This window comes from Pristiophorus japonicus, chromosome 15, assembly GCF_044704955.1.
Source record: "Pristiophorus japonicus isolate sPriJap1 chromosome 15, sPriJap1.hap1, whole genome shotgun sequence".
Classification (NCBI taxonomy): domain Eukaryota; kingdom Metazoa; phylum Chordata; class Chondrichthyes; family Pristiophoridae; genus Pristiophorus; species Pristiophorus japonicus.
This window is the reverse complement of record NC_091991.1, coordinates 79,013,924-79,032,957: the sequence shown is the minus strand read 5'-3', so window position 1 is coordinate 79,032,957 and position 19,034 is coordinate 79,013,924. Positions and strand designations below refer to the sequence as shown.

At 48.8% G+C, this 19,034-nt stretch overlaps 1 protein-coding gene across 2 annotated transcripts in view; it reads right to left on the bottom strand.

Moving 5' to 3' along the window:
• Window positions 1–19,034, bottom strand: part of gxylt1b (glucoside xylosyltransferase 1b) — a 98,814-nt gene that overhangs the window by 62,185 nt on the left and 17,595 nt on the right. The window contains exon 1 of one of the 2 annotated variants that reach the window (XM_070900641.1): window positions 6,011–6,100. The exons of the other annotated variant lie outside the window; for it this stretch is intronic. Within the exon in view, the coding sequence (XP_070756742.1) occupies window positions 6,011–6,063 (53 nt within the window). The 5' untranslated portion in view covers window positions 6,064–6,100. Of the gene's footprint in view, window positions 1–6,010; window positions 6,101–19,034 lie in introns of those variants that run through there. 2 annotated transcript variants of the gene reach the window in all.

Below are 19,034 nucleotides of genomic sequence, written 5' to 3'. Positions count from 1 at the left end.
CACCCGCAGAGTTCTGGGATGGTAGAGCACATGAATTATACCCTTAAGAACGCCCTGGCAAAGGCCATGCAAACGTCAGGAAAAACGTGGACAGAAGTATTACCCATTATATTGATGAAGTTAAGAGCCACGACAAACCGGACAACCGGATTAACTCCTTATGAACTAATGACAGGAAGGGCGATGCAATTACCAGAGAACATCATAACAGGGGGGGCCGATGTAGGCCCATTAAAAGACAAAATAAAACGGTATGTTTTGGAACTAAGTACTCAATTAAAAGGGATGCGTAAATTAGTTAGGGACAATCAGGAAGAAAGAGACGCGGAAGCAGAGCTTACAAAGCTCCCTGAAGTCCCGTTGGCAGGAAGTCGCGTTATGATAAGGGTCCTCCCGGGAAAACCGGGGTTTGCCCCAAAAATGGATAGGACCGTATGAGGTTATAATCAGCAGGGACACTTGTGCCTGCATCGATGTTAAAGGGAACGGACAATGGAAGCATCGGACCCAGCTTAAGGTTTTTGAACCAGCCGTTTAGCACAATAATTAGTTGTTGTTGTTTGTCTATTTACAGATTGACAGCGAGAGATTCTTCAAGCAAGCCATACGGCCATTTTGCCTTTGACTATTTGTTAAATATAGAGTAATAAGATGATGAAATTATATATTGCGATCGGTGCGATTATCATAGTTCGGGTTAGGTCCGGCCTGCTAGCTAGACCGAAACGAGAGTTACATGTAAATACTTTTTTGTACATGTCTTATGTTTATGCGCAAAATGAGAATTTTTCCAGTTGCTGGGTATGTTCACACATCCCCATACATAACAAAGGAGGCATCCCTTTGAGGTCAATCTTCCTTAACATTTCGGAAGTAGCGGAGTGGGTAATGCGACAAAACGGTACAGGGGAAGTAAATGATACTTGGAACTAGAGTGGGGATAAAGAAACGTGGAGATCGGGGTGGTTACCTTTTGGATGCATTTGACGGATGGTACCAGCCGGAATACAATAGGTCGGTACGACCCCCGTTCCTGGTTTTGACCAACACCTCAGGAGTTGGAAGGCCCACCGCTGACATTTGTTTCACTAGAAACCTGACCGGTGAGGAAACAGGTTTTGTAGCAGGATACTTTAACCTCGCCAGGTGGAACATAATAGCCAGCAAAACAACAAACCAGGGGTTCTTTGAAATAGAGGGTTTGAAAAAACAGACAAGTAGCCAGGACTGGGACCCTAAGTTTAGGTGGCGACGGGGGCTGAGAGAGAGATTGGGATCGAATCTAACAGCATACAATGGCACTTATTTTGTGTGCGGGCACAAGGCCTACCCCTGGTTGCCTCAGGACTGGAGGGGGTCCTGTTATTTGGGATATGTGGTCCCTTTTGTCAGACGGGTACGTACTTTAGCAGAAGTACAGACACCAGGTTGACTAAGACGAGATCTTACCCCGGTAGAGGCGCTATTTGGGGTCATGATGCTCCCATTCAGGATAGAATGCACCATGGATGAATTACGTAACCTAGAGAGGGTACTGGAACAGATAGTTAATGACACTGCTGAAGCAATGGAGGGCACAACGGCTGAAATGGTAGCCATACGCACAATGTGCCTTAATTGGAGCTGAATGTTGCACTTACATTCCCAATAATTCAGAAAACATAATCAACCTCGCTGATCACATAAGAAGGGAGGTAAAGAAGTTATCCACGACAGCAGGAGGATCTGGCTGATTTGACTGGCTGTTAGGGGAATCCTGGGGGTCCTATCTTATGCATGGAGTAATTATTCTGGTTGTAATAATAATTACTTGCTGTCTGATTATCGGGTGTTTTAATATCTGCTGTAAAGTTATGATGGCTCGACTGATGCCAGTAGCCAGCGTAATCGCCGAAGAAGAAGCACACCTGATGGAAATACCTGAAGACACCAAGGATGAAGAAACAGACGACGTTGACACCGACCACTATCTTTGAAGGGTAGCCTAGAGCTACAGGCAAGGTGGACATACGGATCATTGTGGTCATCTGGATTTCGTGAACATCATCCAGGACCAAAAGGGGGAATACTGTTGGAGCGGATTTTTGGACATATACTGGACTAGTATACGGGACCAAACATTTGTTTTATTTTCCCCTTTAATGAATTTTGTAAGGGACAATACTCATGCATTATGCTTTATATAAAAAAACTGTTAGACTTCGAGGTATGCTGGCCTTGAGTTATGGAGATAGGAAAGTGAGATAATGAACACTGGAGAGTTAAGTGCTGGGTATGTTTGTTTATACCGGTGCCAAAAGCCTGCACTTGTTTATACTGCCCTGTCACAATGCAGGATGGTTTATATCAAAAGCTTAGCCTTCGATAGTAAAAGCTTTGTAGTGCTAAAGCATGTGATGTAAAGTGACATAATTTGTAAGATAAAAGAACCTCACTGAAGATACCAATTTGAGAACTGGTTCAAAGACAGGGGTCTTTAACACTTCTCCCAAAGCTTTGTCTCCGATTTAATAAACCTCTCTTTATATATTATACAGTCTCGGAAATATTTTTCCACAACAATGTATGCCTCTTTCCTTACCCTCAATTGTTCCCTTATGGATTTATTCATCCATGGAGTCTCATTAGTGTTTAATTTGTTCTTTCCTTTGAGCGGAATATATTGTTCCTGCACTCTGTTGAACACGGTTTTAAATGTTTTCCATTGGTGTTCTACATCGTTTTTTGTCACTATTGTTGCCCATTTTATTCCCCCAAGTTCTATTCTCAGCCCCTCAAAATTAGCTTTTCTCCAATCTTTTACCCTGGTTTTCATCATACTTGTGTCCTTCTCAATTGTCATAGAAACATAGAAAATAGGTGCAGGAGTAGGCCATTCGGCCCTTCGAGCCTGCACCACCATTCAATATGATCATGGCTAATCATTCACCTCAGTACCCCTTTCCCGCTTTCTCTCCATACCCCTTGATCCCTTTAGCCATAAGGACCACATCTAACTCCCTCTTGAATATATCCAATGAACTGGCATCAACGACTCTCTGCGGCAGGGAATTCCACAGGTTAACAACTCTCTGAGTGAAGAAGTTTCTCCTCATCTCAGTCCTAAAATGGCCTACCCCTTATCCGAAGACTGTGTCCCCTGGTTCTGAACTTCCCCAACATCGGGAACATTCTTCCCGCATCTAACCTGTCCCGTCCGGTCAGAATCTTGTAAGTTTCTATGAGATCCCTTCTCATCCTTCCAAACTCCAGTGTATAAAGGCCCCGTTGATCCAGTCTCTCATGTGTCAGTCCGGCCATCCCTGGAATCAATCTGGTGAACCTTCGTTGCACTCCCTCAATAGCAAAAACGTCCTTCCTCAGATTTGGAGACCAAAACAGAACAATATTCCAGGTGAGGCCTCACCAAGGCCCTGTACAATTGCAATAAGACCTCCCTGCTCCTATACTCAAATCCCCTAGCTATGAAGGCCAACATGCCATTTGCCTTCTTCACCGCCTGCTGTACCTGCATGCCAACTTTCAATGACTGATGAACCATGACACCCAGGTCTCGTTGCACCTCCCCTTTTCCTAATCTTAAAGCATATAGTATTATGACCACTATTGCCTTGATATTCCTCTACTTTTACTTCTCTTATCTGCTCCGGTTCATTACCCATTAGGAGATCCAATAGCGAATCCTCCCTTATTGGGCTTTTTACATTTAGGGTTAAAAAAAAAGAGTCCTGTACACTTTGTAGGAACTCCATTCCCCTATCCCCTTTACCTGTCTCTTCTATTCAATTAACATTGAGGTCATTTGAAATCCCCCATGATTATTATTCAATGTTTTTTTTACTTGTTTCCCTAATTTGTCTGTATTTTTCTTCCTCCCTTCTACTATTAGGTGGTCTGTAAACTACACTCATTAGTGTGATTGATCCTTTATCTTTTATCTCTACCTATATGAATTCTATTTTTGTCTTGCTGATAGCTGCGTCACCTTTTTCTACTACCATTGTTATCCCTAATAAGTTCAGCTACTCCACCTCCCCTTTTTCCCTCTCGATCTTTTCTAAATATATTATACCCTGCATGTTTAATTCCCAGTCCTGATTTTTCTGCAGTCATGACTTAGTAATCCTTACTACGTCTCGTTCCTCGCAACACTTGATTGCTTCCAGCTCCCCCGTTTTATTACGGACACTGTGTGCATTGCTGTACAGACAGTTTAACTCATTTTTAATAGGATTTCCTCCCATTTTATGTTTAACCAGCTTTTTAAGACTCCTGTTCTATAACTATTTATTCCCTTGCCATCAATGTCCTTCCTTACCGTATTCTTTCCTATGCTCTCTTTTCCTGTTTTGTTCATATTTAGGCTGGTTACATTTCTTGTAGATCCCTCCCCCCATCTTACTAGTTTAAAGCCTTTGCCAACTCTCTAGTTACCCTTTCCACTAGGACACAGGTCCCATCTGATTCAGGCGCTAGTGTCCCCATGAAGTTTGACAGACAAAAGATTACTGTAGAGGCTGAAAGCAGAGGAAACTGAAAAGAAAACCTACAAAAGAGATCAGAAATTGGCTGAAGGAAAGGAAGCAGTGGATATTTTATGTAGAAATTGTGAGGCGGGAGAGAAGTAGTATTGAAAGAGTGCCCACAGAGAACAGTACTGCATCCCCTGTCTCTACCACAACAACTTGGATTCAGAAACTCACCGTAAATTGCTTAAAAATTAGTTGAAACTGAATTAAGTAAGGGTAGCTGCCACCACCACCAATAATTTTTGTAGCACATTTAATGCAGTAAAACATCCCAAGGCGCTGCAAAGGAGCATAATCAAATAAAATTTGACACCGAGCTACATAAGGAGATATTAGGGTAGATGAGTAAAAGCTTGGTCAAAGAGGTTTTAAGAAGTGTATTAAAGGAGGAAAGAGAGGTAGAGAGGTTTAGGGAGGGAATTCCAGAGCTTAGTGCCTTGGCAGCTGAAGACATGACCACCAACGGTGGAGCTATTAAAACTGGAGATACTCAAGGAGGTCAGAATTGAAGGATCGCAGATATCTCAGAGGGTTGTATGGCTCGAGGAGGTTACAGAAATAAGGATGGACACGTCCATGGTGCGATTTGAAATCAAGGATGAGAATTTTTAAATCGAGGCTCAACAGCGTGCACAGGGGTGAAAAATGAATTGGACTTGGTGAGAGTTAGGACATGGGCAGCAGAGTTTTGGATGACCTCATGTTTATGGAGGGTAGAAGAAAAGTTAGCTAAAATACATCAATTGGTGAAGCAGTGCCAGATACAGACACAAGTGCAAGGTAGTTGTAAAGCAGCAATCCCTGAATATTGCACTGAAGTGTCAGCCTAAAAGATGCAAAAAATGTTTTCTACCTTATACCATGCCTGCCTCCATCTCTTTGCCTCTCATTAGCACCAGCTCTGCTCACTCTCTTATCAGGGTTTTGTCTTCCTCAAAATTGGTGAAATCACATTATACTGTTCTGTAATCAGATTAATCTTGGCTGATTTCTCCTCCCTCTCTAACCTGGGGTTGCCGAGTCCAAATGTAGAAATTTGGCTGTGTTCAACAAACTCAGATTACGGACAAGGATTATGTCTAGGACCTTCCCTGGCTAGCTCAACTACTCAATGCACAGATTCAGACAGTGGGCATAAAAAAAGACTGAACTTTGTACACCTGTCTCCTTCATCTTTATTCCTTGCTACAGTCAGCAGCATGGTTCTAAGCATATGAAATATACCCGTGTTACATAAACGACATTTCAGTCATTCAATATCTAAAATTCAGCATATCTGCTTCTCCACACGCAAGCACTTGCTTGCATCCATGTGTATAGGAATACACTGTTGTGTGTATTAGAACTACCAGCTTGTAACTATTTTCTGCTCGTTTTCCAAATTTAGGCACATTTTTTCCACAACACTACAAACACCAATCCTATGAAAACTGGAGCATAGAAGTTAGACTATTCTGCATACAAATTACAAGGCAGCCTACCTAAATGCAGATTCCCAAAAGCAGTTCGCTGCACAAACACCAGTGGGCAGCATCCAATATGGATTCCAGAAAGACACAGAAACATCCTTACACCTGATTGAATAAAAACAAAGTAGGCTATGTATGAAAAATAAGTTCTCTTTTCTTAAGCAAAGTACAATAACATTACCAAGCATTAAGGAAACCATGAAAAGTGCTACTGAATTCAGTTTACATATTATATATTCTGTCAATAAAACATTAATGACCTAAAATTAATGCTATCGAATAGTCGTTTATGAAGCTTAACACATTTGTCTGAAATTACTAAGTTGAAAGAGCAGAGAATTTCACACAAGTTAAGCATAATGAAAGGATCTAGATTTTTCTTTTCCAAATTTCCTCATTGAATATTTGGGGTTTATGCCACTTGTGTGTAACTTTTAAATTGTTTACATTTTATATTGTACCTTAACAAGGATTAATACAAGTGTAAAGAATGCTTTAAACCCTCTTCTGAGGGAACCAGATGCTGTCCAAGTCACTTTAGATTTTCATTCCTTGGAGAGAATGAAAATCATCTGTTTCTTCTGTTGGGTTTTTCAGGGGTGAGCACTTTTCATGATCAGCACACAACTCATTTGTCTGTGCTCTGTACTGACGATGGGAGCAGAAGGAAGATCGCCCATCTGAGTGCCCCAGGTTCACAAAGGCTTAGCTGAAGGTTGCCAGCATACCTGCCCTACAGTTGGCTACCTACCAACAAAATCTGAGATTCTACCCTCAATACACGGCAGCATTACTAACATCCCTTCCCAACATGTTCCAGACACTGTAGCCACTTCTAACTTACCCACCCATCTAAATATTGATGCTGCTGTTTCTACCTACTACCCAAATCCCTGTCTTCTGCTGCCACCAACCTGGACACTCACCTAAACCCCAATGCTGCTGTCTCTAACCACCCATACTTCGAGCGCTGGAGCACGGGCCCCTGCAACATCGTGAGCCACCCCGAACTGCAAGAAGACACCACCGCAGGTCGGGAATATAAGAGCCGGAGCGCCGGGCCCCTGCAACATCGTGGGCCACCCCGACCTGCAAGAGGACACCACCGCAGGTTGAGAGTATAAAGAGCTAGAGCAGGCCACTACAGCTTCCAGCGCAAGTCATCCCAAGTGTGCAACGACTTTGAGGTGGGCGATTGGGTGACATCATCCAGGCCAAGGTCGCCGGTTAGAGCGTGGGCAGGAACAACGGCAGGGCCCAGGCACAACAGAGGAGCAGGAAGGTCGTAGCAGAGTTGCAGCAAATGAGGGTGCGGGGCCCAGAAGAGCCGAGGGCCCCAAGGGCAGCACAGGCCAGCCCACACTGCGATGTTTGCGCGCACTAGGTCGTGCAGCAGAGCAGGTCTCTAGTCATCCTGGTTTACCCTTGCCACTGGATAAAGGTCCAGCTCTGTGAACCCCAATTGGTGGCTGATGTGCAACGGTCACCACACGTTAAAAAAAATCCACGCACAGGCATCTTCCACCCCTGGAGTTCAGGACTGGAATATCGGGTCCTCCATTGAAACATCTATGAACTCATCCCTTTTGGTGTGGAAGCAAGTTATCGAGGGACTGCCTATGATGATGATACTTAGAGAGCTTATAAAAAAAGAATAAGGGAAAAAATTTAAAGATCAGGGGTCGAAGGAAAGAACCAGTAGTGAAAACAGCAAGAAGAAAAAACTGAAATGAATATGGAGACACATATACAAACATGATTTAAGTGGAGAGAGAGAGAGAGAGAGAGAGAGAGAGAGAGAGAGAGAGAGAGAGAGAGAGAGAGAGAGAGAGGTGAAGGAGGTGAGAGACAGAAATAGAGGAGAAAGCAATTTATAGTTGAACTTTATTAGGACAAGGTAGCTTCCATTTCACCCCCAGGTTATAGTGTAAATGCACCATTAATCAGACATTGCTCACTCGCTGGTTACATCATAAAGATCTGACCCACCACTCCAAAAGGGTGGGTATCCCTGACTTAGGATGCTTACAATCAGATTGATCAAAATTCTTATCAATCCCAGCTGACTGGGTTTGATCTGGATCAAGTACAAGATGCATTCTAATCTACCACATTGCCCCTTTTTTTGTGGGCGCGGGGAGAAGAGAGAAGAGTGGGACATCCATTCATTGTCTAGTATGACACCTCATTTGTAATTACAAATAATACACGATTCAGCTCCCATGTGCGCTACAAACTAGAGTATTGCAAAAAAATCCAACAAAATCAACATTCTGGGTGTGTTTCCAAAAGGCACAAGAAAGTTAATCATTTTCCCACTAGTATAAACCCCATAACTATAGTGGCAAATAAAGTGAAGCCAATAATAACCAAAAATAACAGCCGCCAAATAAATTTTCATACACAAATGATGCTAATTTAACTAGTGTTGTGACTCCTTTTGCTTAGCAATTTAAAATTCACCAAATTAAAAATTCAAAAAGTTTGTCGGGCACAATTTTAAAAATTAAAATCAGTCTTATAATGCAAGATAAAAAGAACTTCAGCAACAGAAAGTGCTCCTTTAAACCACTTCAATAGCTGAAAAGGAGGAACAGGAAGCAGGTGGTAACCAACATTTTGAGCCACTGCTTTCTCCCTTCTGCTGATGAAACCATGCAAGGACATTTTAAATTAGCTAAGCAAAAGCTGCAAAATCAGAGTCACTACTCTAGAGTATTGTCACTGCATCATAATATTTGAACACATTTTCTTCCTGCAATGACTTCAGCATAATCTGCTTTATTCACGGCAAACATCACACTAATGGTTCGAGCTTCCTCCCAACAATTTCAGTTACGTTCACAAGAAAAATACAATTTCCACTGGCAGAGTTCTTCCATGAGCCGATACCCAAATTCTTAGGTATGTCATGAATAAGATACTATGGGACTAATAATTACCATTTACATATACAGCGTTGCACTGGAGATCACTTGGGGTGCCCACCATATTCTCCTATCTACTCTGAAAGGCTGTAAATACCACAGATTGACAATTATTTTCAGGCTAAACCTAATTCACATATTTCGCCAAAAAATATTACACAGAAGCAAGGACATAACAAGTAGTTGAATATTACACTATACATAAACTGTTGTGAAACAAAAGCACTCGGTAATCCATGTAGTTCTTTTCAATTGAATCTCTGATAGATAGATGTGTGTGATATTGACCTCACATGAAATCCTTAGCCCTGGTTAGTTGAGGCATTGCAAAGCAGGGAACTGGTTCCTCAACTGAATGTCTGACTTTATTTAGATGTTAAAGCAGACTCATTTGATGATCAAATATATTCTTCTCGACAGTTAGGATAATTAAGATGTTACCCTAGTCTAACATCGGATAAGGTGTAAACAGTAGTCTACAATCCATCTGATGCCTTGTTTGCTATTGACATTTGATTCAAAAGGTTGCACATCAAGGGAGCTTTCTCTGTAAACCCAGACTGTGAAATTTGCCAGCAACATTAACCCTTCTCGTGCCTGACAGACAACTGTTGGAGCTAACAGATCAAATATCCACTGCCCTTGAAGAAACCACAAATTCTGTTTTCACCTGAAACCAACCAAGCGCCTTCTTCTTAACCAATAGACAGTTGGTCCAACAAAGAAAAAATGGATAAATTATATTTTGTGTACTGTCCACTATCCTACCACAAAGGCAAAGGCACCTTTAAGGATAATGGCTATATCAAGCTGATTTTACTCCATCTAAAGTCATTAAAAAATGTTCTGCATATGACAACATAGAAATTCTGCTTTCATCCATTTTCTAACCCCTCTGTCATGCGATTTTACACCATAAGAATGATGTTTAGTACAAGCCATGTGGTAGTGGCTGGAGGATACAAATTATGCTAATAAGCAAACCTATGCAAACCAATACATGAGTTCTTGGCTCATGGCACTCCTTTGACATACTTCAAGGGGACACAAGTACAATATCAACGAATGTACACATCAGATTTACACTATAGTAAGGATGTCACTTCAAATTATTCAACTGTGATGGCACCCTTCATGCACTGGAATTCTCCACCTCATCACATGTACAAGAAATCTTAGAATTGAAACAGTCCTAATACATAGAATTGCTTTTTTATTTTCCATGGAACAGCTGGAGGAACCGATCACAAATAAAAATGTTTACAATTCCACTTTGCTGGTGTCTGGGAGCCCTGAAAGTCCCAGTAACCAAGTTTCAGACATCACAGAGCAGTTAAGCCCCATGCTGCCTTCTAACACCCTCGATGACATGTCAGAGTTTCCACGGCTGGAACCAGTTGGGTTATTCATACGCAAGAACACAAGAAATAGGAACAGGAATAGGCCATTGGGCCACTCGAGCCTGCTCTGCCATTCAATAAGATCACGGCTGATCTTCTATGTCAGCTCCACCTTCCCGCACTATCTCCATATCCCTCGATTCCCTTAGTCTTGAATATACTCAATGACTGAGAATCCTCAGCCTTCTGGGATAGAGAATTTTAAGGATTTACAACTCTGAATGAAGACATTGCTCCTCATCTCAGTCTTAAATGGCCACCCCCTTATTCTGAGACGATGACCCCTAGTTCTAGACTCTCCAACCAGCAGAAACATCGGGTTCAATTTTGGCCAGGAGATACTGTTTTTTTTTGGAGTAACCTGCTTTTTCTGACATAACTTAAAAATCCCATTTTCCCCCAATCAATTTGCACCAGCGTAACTCAATTAGTAAATTTTTTTTTTTTTTTTTTTTAAGGTTAGTTTTTTTTCTCAAAAGGGGGCATTACCAGCCACCTACGCCAGTTCTGCCCATTTAGGCAATTTTGGCCAGCTAATAATTATTCCATTTCTACTTAGGCCAGCGTATGTGGCCACTTGAGAAAACTCTTGCGGAGAGACAAAGAAATCTGCGCAGGTAGGTACATCGGAGGCCATTCGGCCTGGGCTAGGGACAGGAAGCGGAGAGGACCCGGACCTAAACCAACCCAGCCTTACCTTTAGCAATGTCTGCAAACAATAAGAAATTTTTAAACTCCTACCTTCATCTTAAAACTGCAATTCACCTTTCTGCACTCGGCCCGGGAAGGCAGTGGGCCGGTGCGGGAGGCCACTAGGCCTGGGACAACGCACCGGGAGGCCACTCGGCCTGGGCCAGGCAGGAGAACTGATAGAAATCACCGGCAGGCAGGAGCACTATCAGTTCTCCTGCCCGCCCCTGGCCGAGTGGCCTCCCGGTGCAATCTCTTAGTGCTGCTGGGGGGGGGGGGGGGGGGGGGCGGAGGCGGAGGGGAGGGGGAAAGAGGAAGGGAGGGAGGTGCCAAAAGAACTTTCAAGCTCTAGTCTCACTGGGGCCAAGTTTTGGCCTGAGTTGCTCCTGTTTTTTTGAGGCAACTGGTTTAGAATGGAGTATCTTAGAAATTGCAATTCTCGGCATTTAGTTTGCTCCAGTTCTAGTCAGTTAGAACAGTTTCAGTTTGGAACAGATTTTTTTGATCAAAAGGGGGCGTGTCCGGCCACTTACGCCCGTTTTGAAAGTTTAGGCAGTGAAAACATACTCCAAACTAACTTAAAATGGAGTACGTGTAGATTTTCGCACGCTCAGAAAAATCTTGTCAACACTTAGAAAATCAGGCGTAGGTGACAAATCAGGCGTAGTGAATGGTGGGGGGGGGGTTTAAAGGGAAGTTTACAAATAATAAACACTTCAGTTTTACAAATAAAGAGCCATCATCAATAATAAATGATAAATACATCAATAAATCAACCAATAAATCAATCAAAAAAAATTAATAAAAAATGAAAAAAAATTTAAAAATCAATAAAACAAAACATTTTCTACTTACCGACTGCAGCATCGGGAGTCCTCCAACAGCGTGCAGGGATGGCCCCCCCCAGTGTGTCTCTGTCAGTGTCTCTATCTCCCTGTCTGTCTGTGTGTCTCTATCTCCCTGTCTGTCTGTGTGTCTCTATCTCCCTGTCTGTCAGTGTCTGTGTTTCTGGAAGAGAAGGGGGGGGGTGGAAGAGAAGGGGGGGGGGTGGAAGAGAAGGGGGGGGGGTGGAAGAGAAGGGGGGGGGGTGGAAGAGAAGGGGGGGGGGTGGAAGAGAAGGGGGGGGGGTGGAAGAGAAGGGGGGGGGTGGAAGAGAAGGGGGGGGGGGTGGAAGAGAAGGGGGGGGGGTGGAAGAGAAGGGGGGGGGGTGGAAGAGAAGGGGGGGGGGTGGAAGAGAAGGGGGGGGGGTGGAAGAGAAGGGGGGGGGGTGGAAGAGAAGGGGGGGGGGTGGAAGAGAAGGGGGGGGGGTGGAAGAGAAGGGGGGGGGTGGAAGAGAAGGGGGGGGGTGGAAGAGAAGGGGGGGGGGTGGAAGAGAAGGGGGGGGGGTGGAAGAGAAGGGGGGGGGGTGGAAGAGAAGGGGGGGGTTGGAAGAGAAGGGGGGGGGGTGGAAGAGAAGGGGGGGGGTGGAAGAGAAGGGGGGGGTGGAAGAGAAGGGGGGGGGTGGAAGAGAAGGGGGGGGGTGGAAGAGAAGGGGGGGGGTGGAAGAGAAGGGGGGGGGTGGAAGAGAAGGGGGGGGGTGGAAGAGAAGGGGGGGGGTGGAAGAGAAGGGGGGGGGTGGAAGAGAAGGGGGGGGGTGGAAGAGAAGGGGGGGGGTGGAAGAGAAGGGGGGGGTGGAAGAGAAGGGGGGGGTGGAAGAGAAGGGGGGGGGTGGAAGAGAAGGGGGGGGTGGAAGAGAAGGGGGGGGTGGAAGAGAAGGGGGGGGGGTGGAAGAGAAGGGGGGGGGTGGAAGAGAAGGGGGGGGGTGGAAGAGAAGGGGGGGGGGTGGAAGAGAAGGGGGGGGGGTGGAAGAGAAGGGGGGGGGGTGGAAGAGAAGGGGGGGGGTGGAAGAGAAGGGGGGGGGGTGGAAGAGAAGGGGGGGGGTGGAAGAGAAGGGGGGGGGTGGAAGAGAAGGGGGGGGTGGAAGAGAAGGGGGGGGGTGGAAGAGAAGGGGGGGGGGTGGAAGAGAAGGGGGGGGGTGGAAGAGAAGGGGGGGGGTGGAAGAGAAGGGGGGGGGGTGGAAGAGAAGGGGGGGGTGGAAGAGAAGGGGGGGGTGGAAGAGAAGGGGGGGGTGGAAGAGAAGGGGGGGGTGGAAGAGAAGGGGGGGGTGGAAGAGAAGGGGGGGGTGGAAGAGAAGGGGGGGGTGGAAGAGAAGGGGGGGGTGGAAGAGAAGGGGGGGGTGGAAGAGAAGGGGGGGGTGGAAGAGAAGGGGGGGGTGGAAGAGAAGGGGGGGGTGGAAGAGAAGGGGGGGGTGGAAGAGAAGGGGGGGGTGGAAGAGAAGGGGGGGGTGGAAGAGAAGGGGGGGGTGGAAGAGAAGGGGGGGGGTGGAAGAGAAGGTGGGGGGTGGAAGAGAAGGTGGGGGTGGAAGAGAAGGGGGGGGTGGAAGAGAAGGGGGGGGTGGAAGAGAAGGGGGGGTGAGAGAAGGGGGGGTGGAAGAGAAGGGGGGGTGGAAGAGAAGGGGGGGTGGAAGAGAAGGGGGGGTGGAGAGAGGGATGGAGAGAAAGGGGGGTGGAAAGAGAAGGGGGGGTGGAAGAGAAGGGGGGTGGAAGAGAAGGGGGGGGGAGGGAGAAGGGGGGGGGAGAAGGGAGAGGGGGGAGAGGGGCGGGGGGAGAAGGGGCGGGGGGAGAAGGGGCGGGGGGAGAGGGGCGGGGGGAGAAGGGGCGGGGGGAGAAGGGGCGGGGGAGAAGGGGCGGGGGGAGAAGGGGCTGGGGGGAGAAGGGGGGGGGGAGAGGGGCGGGGGAGAAAGGGGCGGGGGAGAGGGGCGGGGGGAGGGGGCGGGGGGGCGGGGGGAGAAGGGGCGGGGGGAGAAGGGGCGGGGGGAGAAGGGGCGGGGGGAGAAGGGGCGGGGGGAGAAGGGGCGGGTGGGAGAAGGGGCGGGGGGAGAAGGGGCGGGGGGAGAAGGGGCGGGGGGAGAAGGGGCGGGGGGAGAAGGGGCGGGGGGAGAAGGGGCGGGGGGAGAAGGGGCGGGGGGAGAAGGGGCGAAAATGGGAGGGGGGAGAAGGGGAGAGGAGGGGGGAGGGGAGGGGGGAGGGGGGAGAAGGGGGGAGCGGGGAGAAGGGGAGGGGAGGGGAGGGGGGAGAAGGGGAGGGGAGATCGGGGGGGGTCGCGGAGATCGGGGGGGGTCGCGGAGATCGGGGGGGGTCGCGGAGATCGGGGGGGGTCGCGGAGATCGGGGGGGGTCGCGGAGATCGGGGGGGGTCGCGGAGATCGGGGGGGGTCGCGGAGATCGGGGGGGGTCGCGGAGATCGGGGGGGTCGCGGAGATCGGGGGGGGTCGCGGAGATCGGGGGGGGTCGCGGAGATCGGGGGGGGTCGCGGAGATCGGGGGGGGTCGCGGAGATCGGGGGGGGTCGCGGAGATCGGGGGGGGTCGCGGAGATCGGGGGGGTCGCGGAGATCGGGGGGGGTCGCGGAGATCGGGGGGGGTCGCGGAGATCGGGGGGGGTCGCGGAGATCGGGGGGGGTCGCGGAGATCGGGGGGGGTCGCGGAGATCGGGGGGGGTCGCGGAGATCGGGGGGGGTCGCGGAGATCGGGGGGGGTCGCGGAGATCGGGGGGGTCGCGGAGATCGGGGGGGGTCGCGGAGATCGGGGGGGGTCGCGGAGATCGGGGGGGGTCGCGGAGATCGGGGGGGGTCGCGGAGATCGGGGGGGGTCGCGGAGATCGGGGGGGGTCGCGGAGATCGGGGGGGGTCGCGGAGATCGGGGGGGGTCGCGGAGATCGGGGGGGGTCGCGGAGATCGGGGGGGGTCGCGGAGATCGGGGGGGGTCGCGGAGATCGGGGGGGGTCGCGGAGATCGGGGGGGGTCGCGGAGATCGGGGGGGGTCGCGGAGATCGGGGGGGGTCGCGGAGATCGGGGGGGGTCGCGGAGATCGGGGGGGGGTGAGAGTCGCGGAGATCGGGGGGGGGTGAGAGTCGCGGAGATCGGGGGGGGGTGAGAGTCGCGGAGATCGGGGGGGGTGAGAGTCGCGGAGATCGGGGGGGGTGAGAGTCGCGGAGATCGGGGGGGGGTGAGAGTCGCGGAGATCGGGGGGGGGTGAGAGTCGCGGAGATCGGGGGGGGTGAGAGTCGCGGAGATCGGGGGGGGGTGAGAGTCGCGGAGATCGGGGGGGGTGAGAGTCGCGGAGATCGGGGGGGGGTGAGAGTCGCGGAGATCGGGGGGGGTGAGAGTCGCGGAGATCGGGGGGGGGTGAGAGTCGCGGAGATCGGGGGGGGGTGAGAGTCGCGGAGGTCGGGGGGGGGTGAGAGTCGCGGAGGTCGGGGGGGGTGAGAGTCGCGGAGGTCGGGGGGGGTGAGAGTCGCGGAGGTCGGGGGGGGTGAGAGTCGCGGAGGTCGGGGGGGGTGAGAGTCGCGGAGGTCGGGGGGGGCGGGGTGAGAGTCGCGGAGGTCGGGGTGGGGGGGGGGAAAAAGAGTCGCGGAGGTCGGGGGGGTGGCAAAAGAGTCGCGGAGGTCGGGGGGGTGGCAAAAGGGTCGCGGAGGTCGGGGGGGGGGAGAAGAGAGTCGCGGAGGTCGGAGGGGGGGGAAGAGAGTCGCGGAGGTCGGAGGGGGGGGGGGAAAGAGAGTCGCGGAGGTCGGAGGGGGGGGGGAAAAGAGAGTCGCGGAGGTTGGGGGGGGGGGGAGCGGAGGTCGGGTCGCTGGGGCGGGGTGGGGAGAACGAGGGTTGTGTCGGGTTGGGGTTGGGAGAGCGGTGGTTGGGTCGGGTCCGGGGAACAGGAGTCAAGTCGGGTCGGGTGGCAGGTGAGCCTTATTCACGCAGCCCCAGTGAGGCCATTCGGCCAGGGCTCGGGGCTGGGTGCTTCGGGCCCCTCCCACAGTTTTGTGCGCCTGTTTTCAGCGCAGGGACCTGGCTCCGCCACCCACAGCTCATGCTGCTCCGCGCCCAGCTCCAGAGGACCTGCAGGGAGCCGGAGAATAGTTGAGTTTTTTTTTAGGCGCACTTTGTGGCGCAAAAAACGGGCATCCAGGTCCAGGCTGTGCCGTTTTAGGCGCGGCCCGAAACTTGGGCCCACTATGTCCAGAGTTCAATCCAAATAAATGGCACATAATTAGTGCTTCTCAGAATTTTAAGGACTGGATTCATATTCTCCCCTCCCCCCTTTTAATCTTTTCTCCAATGAAACAAAGTTCAGCTCGGTCTCTCTCCGCATTGCTTGCATCTGAGAATCATCTCTATTGCCTTTCTCTGTATCCTACTTAGCTTTAAGAGCGAGAGCATTAATACATAAGCCCTGAGTAAATTGATGAATAAAATAACAAGAAAGCAAGAGATTCTACCTCAGAAATTCTGTCACAAAGGCACAAGCAGCTCTTTAATGGCCGATTGCCAACTCGCAGACTCGCAGCGCTACTGCGCATGCGCGGACATCAATAATCACCACTGCGCATGTGCAGACGTCCTGACACATTTTCCAGCAAAGAACGACTGGCCACGCTGCGCAACTGCAGTGAAGAGGCCAGACAGCGGCCAAAGTTCCAACATTTTTTTTCAGCACATCTGGGAACGTACAAAAGCGGCGCAACTCTGGTAAGCGTGCCGAAAAACGGGCTCAGCCAAAATTGAGCCTATCCTCCCAACATCTACCCTGCCAAGCGCCTTTTATATGTTTCAATGAGATCACCTCTCATTCTTCTAAACTCTAGAGAATATAGGCCAAGTCTACACAATCTCTCCTCATAGTACAATCCTCCCCCCCTACCCCACCATCCCAGGAATCAGTCTGGAGAACTTGTGTTGCACTTCCTCCAAGGCAAGTAGGTCTCCTTCAGCAAGGAGACCAAAACTGTATACAGTACTCCAGGTGTGGTCTCACCAAAGCCCTAGATAACTGCAGTAAAACTTCTCTACTCTTGTACTCCAATCATTTTGTAATAAAGGCTAACATACCACTTGCTTTCCTAACTTTTCAATTGCTTGCTGTACCTTGGGAGTACAAGAGTAAGGAAGTCTTACTACAATTGTAATTGATTGGGCCTTTACTCTCTGGAGTTAAGAAGAACGAGAGGTGATCTCATTAAAACATAAGATTTTGAGGGGGATTGATAGGGTTGATGTTGAGAAGTTGTTTCATCTGGCTGGAGTCCAGAACTAGAGGGTATAGTTTCAGGATAAGGGGTTGGACATTTAAGTCTGAGATGAGAAGGAATTTCTTCAGAGGGTTGTGAATCTTTGGAATTCTCTACCCCAAAGGGCTGTGAATGATAAGTCAATGAGTATATTCAATGCTGAATCAAGGGATATGGGATCAGGTGACAAAGTGGAGTTGAGGTCGAAGATCAGCCATGATCTTATTGAATGGTGGAGCAGGCTCGAGGGGCCATATGGCCTATTCCTGCTCCTAATTTTTATGTTATGTTCTTAAGTTACTTCCTCCAATTCATGTACAAGGAATACCAACATTTCCCAATCTCTCACCATTTTAAATATTTTCTGTTTTCTATTTTTCCTACCAAAGTGGATAACGTCACATTTCTCCACATTATATTCCATCTGCTATCTTCTTTCTCACTCACTTAACCTTTGCAGCCTCCTCACAACTTATTTTCACACCTAGCTTTGTATCGTGAGCAAACTTGGATACATTGCACTCGGTCGCCTCATATAAAAGTTATTGATATAGATTGTAAATAGCTGAGGCTCAAGCACTGATCCTTGTAGTACCCCACACTAGTTAGTCTGCCAACCTGAAAATGACCCGTTTATTCCTACTTTGTTTTCTGTCCGGTCCCATGAGCCCTAATTTTCTGTAATAATGTGTGTGGGGCACCTTATCAAATGCTTTTTGAAAATCCAAATACACTACATCCACTGGTTCCACCTTATCTACCCTGCTAATTACACCCTCAAAAAGCCCAGATTTGTCAAACAATATTTCCAAGGTTATATTTGCTACCTTCCAATCCATAGGGACCGTTCTAGAATCTTGGGAATTACAGAAGATCAAAACCAATGCATCGATTATCGCTGTAGCCACCTCTTTTAAAACCCTAGAATGTAGGCCATCAGGTCCAGGGGTTTTTTCTGCTTTTAGTCCCAATACATCTATCTACTGGGGGTGGGTAGGGACAGTTAGATCTTTTCTTCTTTATAGCATCAGTTTTCTCTCAAAGGCAGTCATTTATTTTGCTTTCTCCAAACCACTCATTTAAAAAGGTTTGCAGCAAGGTATCCACACTGGAGACAACTTTGGCTGACTCTGTTTCTGAAGACAATTTGATTTCACAGTTCTGTTCTGTTTTGCCTAATATGGACCCAATGAGCTTATCATGCTTTCAAGAAATAAGAGAGGACTGCTTTGACATGGACATTTGAGAGAAGAACTGGAAGGATACGTGTTAAGATATTCACAAAATTTTCACAAGCAATTGCCTGCATGTGGGGCACTTAATGATTACGTACAAGACCTACTGTATGCCAGGATGGAAGTCCCTTTCGATCTCAGTATGGACTAATAACTGACTGCATTCTTTTTGCTCCATCTCAGTGTATCTCAGCCTTTTGGATCTAGTTGGCAGAACACCACAAGTGGGTCAAGTGGTCATGGAAGATCACCGAATTTGAGTGCCATTGGGGTCAAGTTTCTACCCGAGTTGCTCCTATTCTTTTGGAGCAACTGGTTTATAAGAACATAAGAATTAGGAACAGGAGTAGGCCATCTCACCCCTCGAGCCTGCTCCGCCATTCAACAAGATCATGGCTGATCTGGCCGTGGACTCAGCTCCACTTACCCACCCGCTCTCCATAACCCTTAATTCCCTTATTAGTTAAAAATCTATCTGTGACTTGAATACATTCAATAAGCTAGCCTCAACTGCTTCCTTGGGCAGAGAATTCCACAGATTCACAACCCTCTGGGAGAAGAAATTCCTTCTCAACTCGGTTTTAAATTGGCTCCCCCGTATTTTGAGGCTGTGCCCCCTAGTTCTAGTCTCCCCGACCAGTGGAAACAACCTCTCTGCCTCTATCTTGTCTATCCCTTTCATGATTTT